Raw genomic sequence first — 17,362 nt, 5'->3', positions numbered from 1 at the left:
GCTGGGGCAGCCCGCCACGTCGAACAGGAAGTTCCTCAGCATGTCCGTGCCCCGCTCCGTCAGGTCCACCTCCGGATGGAACTGCGTCCCGTACAGCTTCTTCTGCTCATTAGCGATCCCTGAGGGGGGAGAGAGAGACCCTTTAACTCATTTAGGGCAAGTACAAACAGACAAAACCTTTCCAAGGGGTGTGGATCGTAAACAAGTAACTTCAGATTATCAGCATTCAAATCATCAAAGAGAGGCTGACGGTAGCCCAGAAGATATTACATTACATTACAGTCATGTATCTGACGCTTTTATCCAATGCAACCTCCAGTTGATTAGACCAAACAAGGGCCAATCCCCAATCCCCTCCCCTCCCCCCCGAACAATGTGGGCTCTAATCTAATTGTGGCTACACTGGGGCTTCAGCCACCAACCTTAGCCACTAGACTACAGGCTGCCCTGGACACGTGTCCCCAAAAAAGGAGACTTATGAAACAAGGAGAGAAATTTGGGACGGGCCCCTTGGCTCCTCTCAGCCAGACCCTCACCTGCGATGATGCTCCCGGATTGGGCCACCGCCTTGAACCCGTCAGCCATCTTGTCCACACTGTCACCGTGAGTCAGCAGGACAAGCTCCTCCTTCTGCAGACCCCTGTGTGGACACAAGAAGCATTAGCGCTCCACAGGACAGGAAGTGAAATGCACAAGACAGGAAGTCAACAGGTGCCGGACAGGAAGTCAACATGTGCAAGACAGGAAGTAATCAACGTGGGACAGGAAAAGAGTAACACGTATCCTGCAGCTCTCCCAAAAAAACTAGAGCCACTAAGCTTCGCCAAGTAAATCTGAAAGTTTGTTATTCCACCACGCGGTGGGACTCGCACCTACCGAAACAGGGAACAGGAAGTGTCCAGTTCGATTTTGAACACCCCGTCTTCTCTCACGCTCTTCTTGTGAACAGTTCCTCCGAAAACTTTATTCATCATCTGCAGGGCAGACCAAGCACAGGCATAAAACATACAACAAGCTGACTGAATGCCCAGGTCAGCTCTGAAACACAAGGGCACAGGTTCGAATCCCAAATCAGTCCTTCGTCAAATGACTCAAGTCAAAAACCTGACTCCACTATAGCAGGATACATGACAGACCACAACAGACACTTGCAGGTCATCATACGAAAAAGATCACAGGCCGGTGCCTCCCCCTCCTCACCTGCATCCCGTAGCAGATTCCCAAAATGGGTTTGCCCATGGTGAAAATGGCGGGGTCGAAAGACGGGGCATCTTCTGCGTACACAGAGCACGGCCCCCCCGAGATGATGATGGCCCTGGGGAGGGAGAGGGCGCTTTAGCTGGCCCTAGGGAACACACTCACATCCGCACCCTAATTCTGCAATGGTTTCACTGGGGTGCTAGTGTCGTGTGCGCCGTGACAACCCTCCGGTTCAAAAGAACGACGTTACGTTAGATAAGGCTGATTTCGCCGTTAGCTGACTGGTATCCTGCTTGACGGGTGAGAGGAACGGGTTCTCATCATACCTCGGGCAAACTCATTACACAATTACACAAAGCCGAACATTCAATCCCACGGTCGTCTACGTCTACATCTATGAAACAAATGTTTTTCTGTTTTGTTTTTTTGGGGGGGGGGATGCATGATTACATTACAATACATTTATTTAGCTGAAGCTTTTCTCCAAAGCAACTTACAGTTGATTAGACTAAGCAGGGGCCAATCGCCCCGGGGACCAATGTGGGGTTAAGGGCTTTGCTCAAGGGCAAGTTAAATAGATTTTATTGCGGCTATACCGACGCTTGAACCACCAACCTTCCAGGACCCAGTCAAGCACCTTGGGCACTAGCCTATAGGCTAGCCCAACAACTGTATAGGCTATAGGCTGCCCCACAATTCAATCGGGCAGAAACCCAAGATGCGCCTTACCTGAAGCCCTGCTCCTGGATGGCGAACGCGGGCGTGTCCAGGGGGAGGACCTCCGACCGCACGAACAGCTCGCGCACGCGGCGGTCGATCACCTTCCCGTACTGGGCGCCGGCGTCGAGGATGACCACCGTGCTCTCCCGCGGCGACAAGCCGTTCTCCGCCGCCCCGCCCGGCTCCGGCTGCTGGCCAATCAAAACACAGCGCGTCACAAACAAAAAAAAACGTCATTCGACAAACAAAGAATCGTTCGATTTGCATCGGGCTCCAGCTGCCGGCCAATCAAAACAGAGCACGTCACAAACAAAAAAACGTCATCCGACCAACAAAGAATCGTTCGATTTGCGTTTGCTTCGCGGAGATCTGTAACGAGCACCAAGTACAAGGCTTATCTTCTTCTTAAACTTTATACAAACAATTTATTTACATTAATTTACATTGAAAGACAAGCTGGAAGGGACGTCAGAGCAGCGCTAGTGATATGACATAAGGGCGGCCTGTAGTGTAGTGGTGAAGGTAAAGGACTGGGACACGCAAGGTCGGTGGTTCGATCCCCGGTGTAGCCACAATAAGATCCGCACAGCCGTTTGGCCCTTGAGCAAGGCCCTTAACCCCGCATTGCTCCAGGGGAGGATTGTCTCCGGCTTAATCTAATCAACTGTATGTCTCCCTGGCTAAGAGCGTCTGCCAAATGCCATTAATGTAATGTATTGTAATGTAAAAACACGAGTGAAACGGATCTTTCGAAGGGAGGGGAGTTCATTTGAATGAAGTTGCAAATGAGGGGGCGTCAATTATGGATGTGCGTCACAGTGTGGAGAGGATATCGATTGGAGGGGAAACAGAAAATTGACAGATATTTCATCGACACAGACGCCCACCGGTACACAATAACATAAAATCTAATTTCCCAGGAAGTGGGTGGAAAAAGTACATACACAAGTATTAGAATTGTAGGTTTTTTTGGGAATAAATACTTTTAAGACCATTTCGAAGACTTCAATAAAAAGTGCATTTTTATTTGAGCTCGTCTTTATTGTAGCGATTCAGGTCAAGCATTATGATCAATAACTCAACAGCGGTGCCCAACTTGGCACCTACAGCCACAAATACAGACCAGGCTTTAGTCTAGGGGTGTCAAACAGTGTCTGCTAGTTTTTGGTAGTTTTCAGCACAAGAGTACATTTCTAAGTTTTCATTGGCTAAAGAGTCCACACACCTTGTTCTCAAGGCTGCTGGTTGAAAGGAAACCACAAATACCAGCAGACACTGGACTGGAGTTTGACCACCCTGCTTTAGTCATTCATGTTATTGTTTTGGATTCAAATACGTATCCGTGCTCGATTGATCTTGCCTCTAGCAATTGAGCTCACCCAAGAGAACCAGAATGCACATTTCCAGAGTATTTCGCCAGATAAGCCGAGTAAAGCATAGACAAGTACCCAGGTCTATAACACAAACCCAAGTCCTGAACTACTCCACCACTCTGCCAGCTAACATAAACAAATCATTTCAGACAAAGAGGGTTCGACCCATAAGGGACTCATATGGGGTGAATCATCGTGATGCAATTGTAGTAGGACACACGGATTCATCTCTTAAAAGCGCCTGCTGAGCACTTTGTTGTTTTGTCCCAGACTTTGAGCAAAACAGTCCGCACGTGCTGGCTGTCCCGTCCACACCGATCCATAACTAGGCGACATCCACTGACCAACACCGAGCTGCTCGTTCACAGTGAAAACGGCTCGATGAATGTGCATTAACAGTGCGAGATCAGCTTAATCTAATTCGCTCACATAGAGTCAAAAGAGATAAATAAAAGGGAGCATATGCCCTACCAACCATCGGCTCCAAACTTAGCAAGAGGGGGGTAACTGATAACGTAAAGCCAACTTCCTCGTTAGCCTGCTAGCTACCTTGGTGACCGGTTAAATATTTCGCCAACTAACCTAGTTCAAACTGAAAAGTGTGTCGGCTAAATCAAACGTGCAACAGACCTGTTTTGTGCATGTCTGAGCATTTGACGTTTGACCCACACAGTGTACAAGTGCTCAAAAGTCCACAAGTCCGTTAGCAGCGTGTGTTAACGAGGCAGCCAGCCAGCTAGCTAGCTAGCACTGGCTGTAGCTAACTAGACAGCAGGGGTGAACTACAATCGAGCTAGCAGGCTAAAAAGGCACCGACGTTGCTCGCTAGATAGCCACATGTAGGTAGTCGGAGTACTACAACGAGCAAAAAAAGTTTCTCTTCTGTTTCATAGCTCATTACTTTAAGCGGACATTAATGTATCGTGAGCAACACATAGGATATTCGAATAAGGACGCTACACATTTACTAAACAAAAGCGATAGGCCGTAATGATGAGCTCTTCAAGCTATCAACACCCACATGGGACGTTTTACCTCCAGCGAGACTATCCATATGCGGCATTGGCTGGGGAGCCTCGTTTCTGTTACCTTACTAACAGCAATAATTGGCTGATTCGTGCGGTTAGGTTTAAAGACTCGTATAGCATGCTAACCTTGGTGTGTCCGTTGCTCAGTGCCATGTGTGAACGCTGGTGCTGCCGCGCTGAACTGTAATCTGTCTTCTGGTTTCCCCCGGCAAGTACCGGTGGTGTGTGGGGTTTCTCGGACCGACCACCTATCCAGGAAGGCGTGCTCTGTTGCAATCGACACAATATCAACAATGGTGTCAGTGTTGCACTATTATCCTGGAGATATCTATAAATACCCCAACAGCCTTTGCCTTTAATTTGGCCGCAAAAATATTATAAACACTGTCATCGTGGTTTATGAAAAGGCGATTGTTGTGAAACACATATAGCAGAATCGTACAATTTTTGCAATGTCGGTTACATCTATGAATAGCCTACATTTACCTGCGTTCTTGAAGTTATATATTAGCTACACGAAAGATCCGTTACTATGTTTCCTGTCAATAGACACTATTAAACAACTTGAAGATCTGATGCAACGTCAAGTGGAGTGTTGCGGGATTCTCGTGAGGCACAAGATTACTTGCCAGGTGAGCATCGAAAAGTGAAGCGTGGAAGGAAATTAGCTTGCAAAACATTTCCTTCAAAAGTCGAGCTAGGACTGTTGTGCCTATTCTTCTTTAGGCTACTGTATCTGTGAATTATGCGAGTGCTTCACCCAACATTGCGCGACCTGTATCCGACTGTCTCCTGCTTCTTCTACGGAATAAATCTCTTTTACGCTCACTGCAGGTAGCTATATTTATTAACGTGTATTATTGCATAGCTAACTAAAATTACATTGTGCTTTCTGAGAACGTGGACGATGTGTGTTAGGACAGCAGTAGCCTAATTGTTTTAAAGTAGGCTTTAGGACCGGTATACATTTTAGTCAGTGATTTCAACACTTGCCCTGGGAATAAAGAGAGGAAAGACATAATTTAAATGGCTTCAAACAGCAAACGAGGCAAAATTTTGAAACAGGTCTGATTTTATGAAGCTATAAGTAATGCAGTACTCGAATGGCCGGTTGTCCCAGTGGAATTAAAACTTTCACATGACGACTTATATACTGTCTCTCCCTGTCCAATTAAGCGAATAGTAGAAGTCAGAATTTATAAGTATAAATAAAAATATATATACAGTCCCCTCCAAACGCATTGGAACAGCAAGGCCAATTCCTTTATTTTTGCAATACAAGACATTTGGAGTTCAGAAAATGATGAACACGAGACAAGAGTTCAGAATTTCAGTTTTTATTTCCTGGTATTTACGCCAAGATGTGTTAAACTGCTTAGAACCTAGCACCTTCGGTATCAGACCTCCCAATCTTTCGGTGAGCAAAAGCATTGGAGCAGAGAGTATTTAAGTAAATACAAAATATATATATTTGGTAGCATATCCCTTGTTTGCAATAACTGCATCAAGCGTGCGACCTATTGACATCACCAAACTGTTGTATTCTTCTTTTCTGATCCTTTTCTAGGCTTTTACTGCCACCTCTTTCAGTTGTTGTTTGTTTTTGTTTTTTAATTTTTTTTTTAATTTTTATTTTTATTTTGGGGGGGCTCCCTTCAATCTCCTTTTCAGGAGTTGAAATGCATGCACAATTAGGTTAAATTCTACTGATTGACTTGGCCAGTCTAAACCCTTCCACTTTTTCTCCCTAACGAAGTTTTGGATCATGAGCAGATCCCTTCTTTCTCCACACTTTGGCCTTTCCATCACTTTGGCAGAGGTCAATCTTGGTCTCCTGAGTCCATAAAACTGTTCCAGAACTTTTGCTGCTCATCTCTGTACATCTTTGCTAATTTTAAATCTTGCCTTCCGATTCTTGCTACTGATGAGTGGTTTACATCTTGTGGTATATCCTCTATATTGATGCTCTCAAATTCTTCTTCGAAGGGTTGATTGAGATATCTTCACCCCTGCCCTGTGGATATTGTTTGTTTTTTCACAGCTCGCACAATATTTCTGCCATCAACTGCTGTTGTTTTCTTGGTCAACCTGTTCAATGTCTGTTGCTCAGTTCCTTTCTTTTTCAGGACATTCCAAGTTGTTGTGCAAGGTGTCCCCAATGCTTGTGAAGTTGCTCTGATCAATTTTCCATCTTTTTTAAGCCTTGAAATGGCTTGCTTTTCTCCGCTCTCTGGTCTTCATGTTGGTTCATCTTCATGTTTTGTCTGTGAAAACACAAATGCAGTCTTCACAGGCAAAGCCCAAGGCTAAAACCAAGCAAAGACATTCAGAACTATTTATTGTTTTACCAATCAATCTAACAGGACACATCTGGGAAACAAGAAACACCTGTCAGTCACATGCTCCAATACTTTTGCTCACCTAAGAATCGGGTGGTCTGATACAAAAGGTGATATGTTCTACAATATTAAGATATTATTTAATAAATCTTGATAAAAAAAAAAAAAACCTGGAAATAAAAGCTGAAATGCGGATCTGTCATCTCATGTACATATTTTGACCTCAAACTAATTTGTCTTCAGTGTGTACCAAAAACGAAGGACCTTGGCCTTGCTGCTCCAATGCTTTTGGAGGGGACTGTATATCATATGTATTCATTATATTAAAATATTTACTCTTCATCCGGTCAGTGAGGGGCCACTGTACTACAAACAGTTTCTTAACCCTACTAATGTATTTTAGCTGACATTCACTTCATACTATGTATCCAAACGGTATGTACAATTATAGATAGATAACATAGCTGCACCCTGCCGATATTGCACTTTGCATATGATCTGTCTACACGCTCAGTACTATATTTCAGATTGATGTGGAAGGTGGGACCGAATTTCTAATTTATGACACGTCAACAGACACTTACGGAAGTATTTTAATGTAACACCCGCACAGAAAATTGGCTCGCGTCCGAGAATCTCTGACAGCACTAACAAGAAGAGGTTTGGTAGATTGCTAATGAAAACGTGTTTAATACTGTATTTATCTTGAGAAATCTCAGTAACCGTGTTTTAGACACGTTGGTAGTTAACGCCACAAATAATGTCTTTCTATTTTTCTGGCTAACGCTAGCTAGTTCAGCTACCTAGCCAGCTAGCCACAAATTCTGTGGCGCTGACGTGTTGCCAGTAGTCTTCTCATATGTTTAATATATCCACAATTTCGTTATCGGTGGGTGTTTTTCTACATTTTGATCATGGCTGGTCTGTGGTTGATTTGTGCTTAATGGAGCTTGATATTTGATAATCCTTGCACCCGGCGCCTTGTCACATGTTAAGTGTTTGTGTCAGAACGGTGACGTCCAACTTAAATCTCTGTATCTTGTATCTCTGGTAAAATGTAAAGTGTAATATTAGGCTATTATAAAGGGGCTTCTAATTATTTTATTTATTTATTTTGTTCATTTGCTGATTGGCCATACTGCCTATCTTTGTAGCTACGCATTATGCGGAAGAGTCAGATGTCACTGTGATGTGCGAGGTGACAACTTAAGTGACACATAGTGACCAGTGCACAGTCGACTGTTGCATTGACGTTAGCTATTAAGTTACTTGTACGGAATTAATATATTAATATGCTGTTATTAGGGGGACAGTTTTCGTTAACTACAAGTTACTACGGAGAGATGTATCGACTAACAAACCCAGATATTCATGCTAATGGTTTATTTCGTAGCTATGGTAACTGTTGTGCCCTTAGCGGGCATAGGCAATAGTAAGTGACGTGGTGTTTATGTGTGTATTTTTAGGGGTCCTGAAAACGCTGGCGTATTGATGTCCAGCATTTCGACATGGACTCGCCCGATTCTGTGAGACACAACGGGAGGCTGCGGAAACCGGCGGGTTCAGCGGAGGGGGGACCTGCGCGGTCGAATCTGGAGACGGAGGAGACGACCTTGCTGCATGACACGGACTCAGGCTCCGGCTCCGGCTCAGAAGCGGTGGAGGATGCCCTCCCCGTCCTGCCTCCGAGCCTCAAGGGCGAGCTGGGAAACGTGCTGCTCCTGTTCTTCCTCTACGTGCTGCAGGGGATTCCTCTGGGACTGGCGGGGAGTATACCCCTAATCATGCAGAGCAAGAAGGTCAGCTACAAAGACCAGGCCTACTTCAGCCTGGTCTTCTGGCCCTTCAGCCTGAAGCTGCTGTGGGCGCCGCTGGTGGACGCCATGTACGTGCAGAGGTTCGGACGCAGGAAGTCCTGGCTGGTCCCGACCCAGTACCTGCTGGGACTCTTCATGCTGTACCTGTCGTCCACGGTGGAGTCGCTGCTGGAGGGGGACGGTCGGCACGGGCCGGACGTGTTCGCCATCACGGCGCTGTTCTTCACGCTCTCCTTCCTGGCCGCCACGCAGGACATCGCCGTGGACGGCTGGGCGCTCACCATGCTGTCGCGGGAGAACGTGGGCTACGCCTCCACCTGCAACTCCGTGGGCCAGACGGCCGGCTACTTCCTGGGCAACGTGCTGTTCCTGGCGCTGGAGTCGCCCGACTTCTGCAACAAGTACCTGAGGCAGGAGCCCAGCGACGCCGGCATCGTGACTCTCTCAGGTACGGGGGCCCCGCAGCCTGCTTGCGCGGCGGGGGGGAGATCGCACACGCGCAGACCCGTACGTGCAAACGCACCGCGAAAACCTCGGCCGGACCTGGGTCAAATACGTGAGCTAGGAAACGTTCCAGAAAAGTGCACACCCCGCCTTCTGGTCCTCCTGGTTGGCCAAGCAAGACCAGTCAAGCAAAAAGTACATCATTATGGGATATTTTTAATATCTCTTAAGCGAAAGTAGATGCATGTTTTTTCAGAAAATTAACTCTCTCTCTCCCTCTCTCTTTCTCCTCACCCCCCCTCTCTCTGTCTCTCTCTCCCTACCCCCTCTCTCTCCCTCTATCTCCCTCTCTCACTCTCTCTCTCCCTCCCCCCCTCTCCCTCTTTCTCCTTACCCCCCTCTCTCTCCCTCTATCTCCCTCCCTCTCTCTCTCACTCTCTCTCCCTCCCCCCCTCTCTCTCTCTCGCCCTCTCCCTCTCCCCCCCCCTCTCTCTGTCTCTCTCTCCCTACCCCCTCTCTCTCCCTCTATCTCCCTCTCTCACTCTCTCTCTCCCTCCCCCCCTCTCCCTCTTTCTCCTTACCCCCCTCTCTCTCCCTCTATCTCCCTCCCTCTCTCTCTCACTCTCTCTCCCTCCCCCCTCTCTCTCTCTCGCCCTCTTCCCTCTCCCCCCTCCCTCTCTCTCACTCTCTCTCTCCCTCCCCCCCTCTCCCTCTTTCTCCTTACCCCCCTCTCTCTCCCTCTATCTCCCTCCCTCTCTCTCTCACTCTCTCTCCCTCCCCCCTCTCTCTCTCGCCCTCTCCCTCTCCCCCTCCCCCCTCCCTCTCTCTCACTCTCTCTCTCCCTCCCCCTCCCTCCCTCTCTCTCACCCTCCCTTCCTCTCTCCCTCTCTCCCCTCTCTCTCTCTCTCCCCCCTCCCTCTCTCTCCCTCCCCCCCCTCTCCCCCCCTCTCTCCCCCTCTCTCTCCCCGGTGGTGCTGGCAGACTTCCTGTTCTTCTGGGCGGCCGTGTTCATGGTGACCACCACGCTGGTGGCCGTGCTGAAGCGGGAGGACGGGCGGCCGCAGCGCGGGAGGGGCCAGCCGGAGGAGGCGCGGGGGGAGAGGAGGAGGAGCCAGGAGGAGACGCAGGGAGTCCGGGAGACGTACAGGCAGCTCCTCTCCATCGTCAAGATGCCCAGCGTTTTCACTTTCTGCTGCCTGCTCCTCACCGCCAAGGTGAGAGCCACCCGCCCCTTTAATAACGCGGTAGCACAGCGGGAGGTACTTACCGTGAGGTACTTACCGTGAGATAACGCCACGGCCCGTTCGTGATTCTATCTCACGGTAAGTCACGCCTTCCCAGTGTATTACTGCAATTATACAACAGTTTTACCAACACGTTTATGCATAACAATAAAAATAAATTTGCGAAGAACGTTCGTAACTCAGGTTCAAACTAATGTTGTTCTAATGACAGAATGGAGCTCTTCTGAAGTGTTGCTAGGTTACGTATCTCTGATGCAGTGAATCAACCGAAAGTTAACATTGTGGTTTGGTTAGGAGTTAGGAGTGACTTATTGTGTGATAATGTCACTTCTTTGAATGTCTCTCAGCCAATCACAGTGCGAGGTCGGAACTAACTGTTGTATAATGAACAATAACGCACACATCCACAAATCTCTGTTTATTCCTTAAAGGGGTGGAAGATGGTACTCCGGGAATGCGCAGAGAATTATGGGTGTGTTTGTTGTTGATTCGTTGAAGGGGCAGGCAGGTCTTACTTTGGCAGTGAGCTAGTGTGCTGTGCTCATTGCCAAAGCAGGATTTGCCCGCCCCTTTAATGAATTAGAAACGTGTTGCATAATTCTGTGCTCATTGGCAAAGTAAGGTATGGCCGCCCCTTTAACAGTGTAGAAAGCGCCTTCCTGCCTTCTGTGGTCCGTGCCATAATAAGAGCCGCTTGCTTATTAAATTAATCAACATTCACAGCTCAGGAGCTAAGGGGGGAAAAAAAAACTTACTCTTCAGAAGGTTAATGATGACATACCACCTCCCATAATTCCTTGCCGACTGCCAAGGCAAAAGCTGCCTGCATCTGTAACACACTAGACCTTTACCATCTGGCTTACTAAGACCTTTAGCACCCACAAAACCAGTAACATTACCAATGATTGGTCACGGTATTGGTTTTGTACCAATCGTCGGTTGTGTTACTCATTTTGTGTCTGCCTGTATGAAAGCAGCACCGATCAGGCCCTTGGTGTATAAAAAGCGTGTGTTTGGGGTCTTTGGTTAATTCTGTGTGGTGTGAACGTCTGTATAAGAAGCATGTGTTTGGGTTGTGGTGTGAATGTCTGTATAAAAAGCGTGTGTTTGGGCTCCGTGGTTAACTCTGGCCTGGTGTGAATGTCTGTATAAGAAGCGTGTGTTTGGGCTCCGTGGTTAACTCTGGCCCGGTGTGAATGTCTGTATAAGAAGCGTGTGTTTGGGTTGTGGTGTGAATGTCTGTGTAAGAAGCGTGTGTTTGGGCTCCGTGGTTAACTCTGGCCTGGTGCGAATGTGTGTGTGCTCGCCCGCGCGTGCATGGCCGTGTGGCGTGTCGGCGCACACGCGTGTGGCCCTGGCGCTCTCTCCCGCAGGTGGGGTTCTCCGCGGCCGACGCGGTGACGGGCCTGAAGCTGGTGGAGGCGGGCGTGCCCAAGGAGCAGCTGGCCCTGCTGGCCGTGCCCATGGTGCCGCTGCAGATCCTGCTGCCCCTCGTCATCAGCAAGTACACCGCCGGGCCCCGGCCCCTCGACGTCTTCTACAGGGCCTTCCCCTTCCGGTGAGGGGCGCGGGCGCTCTCCAAAAAAGTCTCAGCCGCTGTCTGAGTATTGAAATGAGACTTAACATTAATCTTCTCTTTTCTTTCTTTTTTCTCCTCCAAGTAGAAAATATTGGCGTGTTTTAAGTTGCTGTTTTCCTTGATGAATTTCCCCGAGTCTTGAAATGAATCAAAACTGTCTCACGTCATCTTTTTGTCTTATGTGGTTAAACAAAAAGTTATACAAATATGATTTTAAGTCAAAGATAAGAGAGAAATACTTGTTTATTTTGTTGCTTTGAGGGGTGGAGAGCAGAAGAGAGAGAGAGAGGGGGGGATGCGATAGTGTTGTGTTGTGGGGCAGCCTGTGTAACATGCCTGGGACCCGGAGGGTCGGTGGTTCAAGCCCCAGTGTAGTGACGGATAGGATCCACACATCTGCTGGGCGCTTGAGCAAGGCCCTTAACCCCACATTGCAACAGTATGTCGCTTTGGATGAAAGCATCAGCACAAGAATTATTATTATTATTATTATTATTGTTCTTGTTATTGTTGTTATGATGAATTTCCCTCTCTCCCCAGGTTGCTGATGGGGCTGGTGTATGCCCTGCTGGTGTGGTGGACCCCCAGTGTGAAGCAGGAAGGGGGGTTCCCTGTGTACTACTACGCCGTGGTGCTGCTCATCTACGCCATCCACCAGGTGAGCCCCCGCTCCTCCTCATCCTCTTCCTCAATGTCCTATTCTTCCTCCTCCTCTTCCTCATCCTCCTCCTCTTCCTCCTCCTCCTCGGCTGCCAGGCACAGGGGGAGATTAGGTTCAGGCCCAGGTGTGTTTTACAGAAGAGGCTCCAGGTTACAGAATAGAGGTCCAGGCCCTTGGGTTCAGGTCCAAGCTCGCTGCCGTGATTGGTGCTCTAGATTTGTGGAGGCAAATTGTGAACCTAGATGCCCTGTTCTCATCTTTATGTGTCCTCATCTTATCAGGAGTCCCTAGTATTGATTAAGTTTATACTACCAAACCGTTTGGCTGTTTTAACCTCATCTTAAATAAAAATGTGTCAGACGTTGTTGAATGTCCTTACTAATGTTGGTATAATGTTACACGGACTGGCATTAACTAATGCACAGTAGTTGACTAACTACTGAGAAGTCAGTGTGTACAGATGTGTTTATGTGTTTATGTACACCATTAATTCCTGTTAACACCTACATTCGTTGAGTAATTGGTACATTAGTAATTCCCGGGCCTTATTGTACCCGGAGTGTGACCCTGATTGTAATGCGGCACTGCCCCTGTAGGTGGCGCTGTACAGTATGTATGTGGCCACAATGGCCTTCCACGCCAAGGTCAGTGACCCCGTGATCGGGGGGACCTACATGACCCTGCTGAACACCGTCACCAACCTGGGGGGAAACTGGCCCTCCACCCTGGCCCTGTGGCTGGTGGACCCCCTCACCACCATGGAGTGCCAGGGGCCCAACGCTGGAGGCTGCGGGTCACCAACAGAGGCAGAGGTGTGTCAGTGAGAGAGAGAGTGTGTGTGAGTGAGAGAGAGTGTGAGAGAGGGTGTGTGTGTGTTTGAGTGAGAGAGAGTGTGTGAGTGAGAGAGTGTGAGAGAGAGTGAGAGAGAGGGTGTGTGTGTGTGTGAGTGAGTGTGTGAGTGAGAGAGTGTGTGTGAGTGAGAGAGTGTGTGTGAGTGAGAGAGAGAGTGTGTGTGAGTGAGAGAGTGTGTGAGTGAGAGAGTGTGTGAGTGAGAGAGAGTGTATGAGTGAGAGAGAGTGTGTGAGTGAGAGAGAGTGTGTGAGTGAGAGAGAGTGTGTGAGTGAGAGAGAGTGTGTGAGTGTGTGAGTGTGTGTGTGTGTGAGTGAGAGAGTGAGAGTGAGAGAGTGCGTGAGAGAGAGAGAGTGAGTGAGTGAGAGAGAGTGTGAGTGAGAGGGAGTGTGAGTGAGAGAGAGTGTGAGTGAGAGAGTGTGAGTGAGAGAGAGTGTGAGTGAGAGAGAGTGTGAGTGAGAGAGAGTGTGAGTGAGAGAGTGTGTGAGAGTGTGAGAGTGTGAGTGAGTGATATCAGTTTTTATTTGACCCTAAACTGGCTCCTCCCCCCCCAGCGGTGCGTTCAGGAGGGCGGTGTGTGTGTCACCTCCCTGGATGGGTACTACGTGGAGTCGGTGGTGTGTGTGGCCCTGGGGCTCTGCTGGTGGCTGTGGCTGGGGAAGAAAATGAGGGGCCTGCAGGACCAGAGCCCGTCTGCCTGGAAGTGCCGCAAGACCCAGTGACCCCTGACCCCTGTCACCTCTCACCTTCCCCGCTGTTCCTAAAACTCTCTCTCCCTCGCCATCTTCTCCTCCATTGCCTCCCCTCCATCCCACTCTCTCTTTCTTCATCGCCTTCTTTCTCTCCCTCCCTCCCTCCCTCTCTTTCCTTTTCTTCACCCCTCCCTCCATCCTCGGTGAAGCTGTAGCAGTGCTGCCGTGCGGAGTTGATCTCTGAAGCAGGATTGGCTAAACCGCTACCCGCTGCCTGGTTCTTTCCCATCATCCCTTGCTGCTTCTGTCTCTCGTTACAGACCGCACGACAGAAAACACCCCTACGGTACTCCCGCTGAACTCCACTGCACTAAGTGCATACTCTCTGTATCAGTACTGACACTCAGCAAAGACTCCCTTCAGTAGACACAGAGAGAGGGTCTTGCCTGGACTTGTCTGCCCAATAGGCTCTCCCCACTCACCACACACACTCTCTCCCCACAGTACAGCTAGTCTCGAAACAGACTCTTAGCACAAACCGAACCACTCAGCGCATACTCTTACTCTTAGTGCAGACACTTTCAGAACAGACTCTCTACTCTGCAAAAAAACAAAACACCTGTCTTAAGTGTTTTAGTCCTGCATTGAGACTTAAAATCTTTTCTTTTTTTTCTTTCATGTAGAAAATATTTTCTTGTTTGAAGTTACTTGTTTTAAATTAGTTTGCTTGAAAAATTTTGTTATACCATTGGCAAATCTTGAAATGAGTCAAACTGGCTCACCCCATTGGTCTTGGTAATATTTAAAAAAGTAATAGAGGTAAGAAATTAAGGCTAAATTTAAGACTTTTTTTTTGACAGGCAGGTCCTTTACGCAAACACTCTTTACTTTCACCGTTTTATTTCTGTTGAGTGGACAGCATTGCCCACACGCCACAGGTGAAGTACCGGATGAGTAATGTCCTTATCCAGTGACGCGGTGCAGGCAGTTTAATCAGTGTTACACATGTGTCTATAAGGAACGCAATCTATCTGCTGTCAGTACTGCGACACTAAAGAAGTCTTAATTATTCACAAAGAAAATTGCCATGGTTTACGCGGTTGATCAGTAGTCTTGCAGAAGGTCTAATCGTAACTGTTACCGTGCTGTGTAATTTATGGAAATCATGCTGTTGTATGGGTATTGCAGTATTGCTTAATTGTACTGGAAGCTGAAGAATGCCCTGGAAGAAACTTGACAACCCACATCTTTGTCCGGCGTGGGACCTAGACAGTCCTGTTTGTGAGGGGACTTCTATTCCATAGAGACATTCGGTCATTGCATTTTAATTGATGGAATGGAAACTATTATAAAGATGGCCATCATCCATCCGATATTTAAATGGAATAATCCAAAAACAGTTGTGGGCTAGCCGGGTTTTCCCTGGCCATTCCAAAGGAAACGTAATCGACTTGGCTGATGTTTTCCAGCGCCTTAATTTTTTTTTTTTTTTTTTTTTTTTTTTTTTTACGTTTTCAATTTTGATTTTAAGTGATTGTACTTTCGTAGGACGTATTTAAGCTTTTCAGTTTGATGTAGCGTTTTAAATTGATTTGGTGAAGTGTATGCCACTGCTATATATATGATCTGAAAGGGAAACGCTGTCTTAAGCGTCTTCAAATGCAGCTTGTGATTATTTGTGTCTAATTTCTGTCAGTTTTGTCCATCGTTTAATTATACTCTTAATTTTTTAATGCAAAAACGTATCTGTTGCTATTATTTGAATTATTTTTATTCAATTCGTTCTGAAGCAGGCGTGACAAACTGTGCTTTTTCCATTTCCTTTACTATTGTACCATATCGGTAAAAATATTTACTGGTGCCCAAAATTATTCCCCTAAAGCAAAACTTTGGATTATGAACTGGAACACTGTCTTTTGTTGTTTCACTTATCACTGCAAGAATGCTGAAAATATGGCGATTGACTGGTTATGCAAAGAAAAGTTCTGTGTACACAATAGTCCTCGCTGATCTGGGATGCACACCCCTGTTTTATAGGAATACGAATCTGAAAACCAGTGACTTGAATCCCGAAGTGTTTTGCCTTATTTGTTATACAGTAGGCTACATGGTTCTTATATTGGTGTGGCGTGGTGGTCAGGGGGACCGAATAGAGGTGTGCGCATTCATACTGTTAACGGGTGGAAATTTCCACTTGGATTTCACATCAAAGCCATCCTGAACCGAACCAACAGTACTTCATACACTTTGTGTGTCCAGCAAACATTCTGATACAGGGTTTCGAGCCCTGATTCTGAAGGGCTGATGGGGTTTCTTTGCAAATTAATAAGTTAACAGATAAGTGAAAACTACTGATTCCATAGCATGGTTTGCTGGGTCTTAAATGGTTGCTGATTTAAAATTGAAAACAAAACCCAGCATACACTCTGGCTCCCCAGGACCAGGGTTGGTGACTCAAAAGCAGATTAGTATCATGGGCAGAAGTTTACATTTAGATTTGAACCCTGCTGTAAAATCCAGCTACGTATACCAGCTTGACCATCTTGAAAATTGAGCAGGTGAAGCCGGTCATAAACTGGTCTAGCTGGGTCTGAGCTGGGCAACCAGCTAGTGCTGGTAGCTTGTCTGCTGTTTCAAAACCTAGATTGAGCTGTTTTTTTCAGCGGGTCATTTTTCTTTAAGGACAACAGCACCGTTGGCCCTGTTTGTGTGCCATTCGCGCCATGACTCCCTGCTCCAAGGATCGCGTTTCAGCCGCCATTTGAAGATTTGAAATGTTGAAACCGGGCGCGAGGAAAGCGCAGTCAGATGAGCTTTCCCTACGGCGTAAACGGCAGCCGTTACCAGGGCAACAGTACCGCGACTGATCTGTACATGTTCTGTATATCGTTCAATATTATGAACCAGCTCCGAAGAACTATGCTATTTTCAAAGATGTACAGTAAAAAAAAAAGAAGAAAAGAAAGAAAACTATTTAATCATGGACGGTATTTAATGAATAAAATACATATATTTCATCTTTATGTCTTCTGTGTGTACATATCTGTGCATTTGTTAAATTGAGTAGGCTTATAAACTGTAGATCTCACATTTGAGAAGCGCTCACATTTACTACAAAAAAATAAGGGGAATAGTTTAAAGGTACAATGGGTAATTTCGGACTCCTAACGGTCAAGAGAGGAATTGCAACAACAGTCAACCTCAAACCACAGCACTTTATGCTTCCCACAGTCTGAATACAACGCGTAATATAAATCGTTATTATACAGTTCACTGTTCTCCTGCACTGTTTTGGAAAGCTGACAGTGACCAATGCAACAGAGCCTGCCGTCTTTTCGTCGTGTTCTAGTAAGAAAATGTTCGCCGAACTGGTGACTTTATCAGATCTTTGGTGTGCCACACGACTATTTATAGTT

The 17,362-nt window shown here is 47.0% G+C and overlaps 2 protein-coding genes across 7 annotated transcripts in view; one reads left to right on the top strand and one right to left on the bottom strand.

The window, feature by feature from the left end:
• Positions 1 to 4,869, bottom strand: part of LOC133128273 (GMP synthase [glutamine-hydrolyzing]-like) — an 18,375-nt gene extending 13,506 nt beyond the window's left edge. The window contains exons 1-7 of one of the 2 annotated variants that reach the window (XM_061241654.1): positions 4,808 to 4,869; positions 4,448 to 4,588; positions 1,930 to 2,111; positions 1,201 to 1,315; positions 877 to 974; positions 537 to 640; positions 1 to 119 (exon numbers count right to left, since the gene is read on the bottom strand). The exon at positions 1 to 119 is cut by the window's left edge and continues 75 nt beyond it. In XM_061241654.1, coding sequence (XP_061097638.1) covers positions 1 to 119; positions 537 to 640; positions 877 to 974; positions 1,201 to 1,315; positions 1,930 to 2,111; positions 4,448 to 4,474 — 645 coding nt within the window. In that variant the 5' untranslated portion in view covers positions 4,475 to 4,588; positions 4,808 to 4,869. The remainder of the gene's footprint in view (positions 120 to 536; positions 641 to 876; positions 975 to 1,200; positions 1,316 to 1,929; positions 2,112 to 4,447; positions 4,589 to 4,807) is intronic. The other variant, XM_061241655.1, reaches the window with a different exon arrangement.
• LOC133128274 (acetyl-coenzyme A transporter 1-like) lies at positions 4,807 to 16,969 on the top strand. Of its 5 annotated transcripts, none has more exons than XM_061241659.1 (7): positions 4,807 to 4,953; positions 8,127 to 8,925; positions 9,903 to 10,135; positions 11,539 to 11,723; positions 12,285 to 12,402; positions 13,002 to 13,217; positions 13,809 to 16,969. In XM_061241659.1, exons 2-7 carry the CDS (start codon positions 8,169 to 8,171, stop codon positions 13,974 to 13,976), a joined length of 1,677 nt encoding a protein of 558 aa, XP_061097643.1. In that variant the 5' UTR covers positions 4,807 to 4,953; positions 8,127 to 8,168; the 3' UTR covers positions 13,977 to 16,969. The 5 variants fall into 5 exon arrangements, with proteins under 5 accessions (XP_061097643.1, XP_061097642.1, XP_061097641.1 ...); XM_061241658.1 differs by lacking the exon at positions 4,807 to 4,953 and adding an exon at positions 5,003 to 5,155; XM_061241657.1 differs by lacking the exon at positions 4,807 to 4,953 and adding an exon at positions 7,258 to 7,320.
• The last annotated feature ends 393 nt before the right edge of the window (positions 16,970 to 17,362 follow it).

The sequence above is a fragment of the Conger conger genome, chromosome 5 (genome assembly GCF_963514075.1).
Source record: "Conger conger chromosome 5, fConCon1.1, whole genome shotgun sequence".
NCBI lineage: Eukaryota > Metazoa > Chordata > Actinopteri > Anguilliformes > Congridae > Conger > Conger conger.
This window is presented reverse-complemented; position numbering and strand designations above follow the sequence as displayed.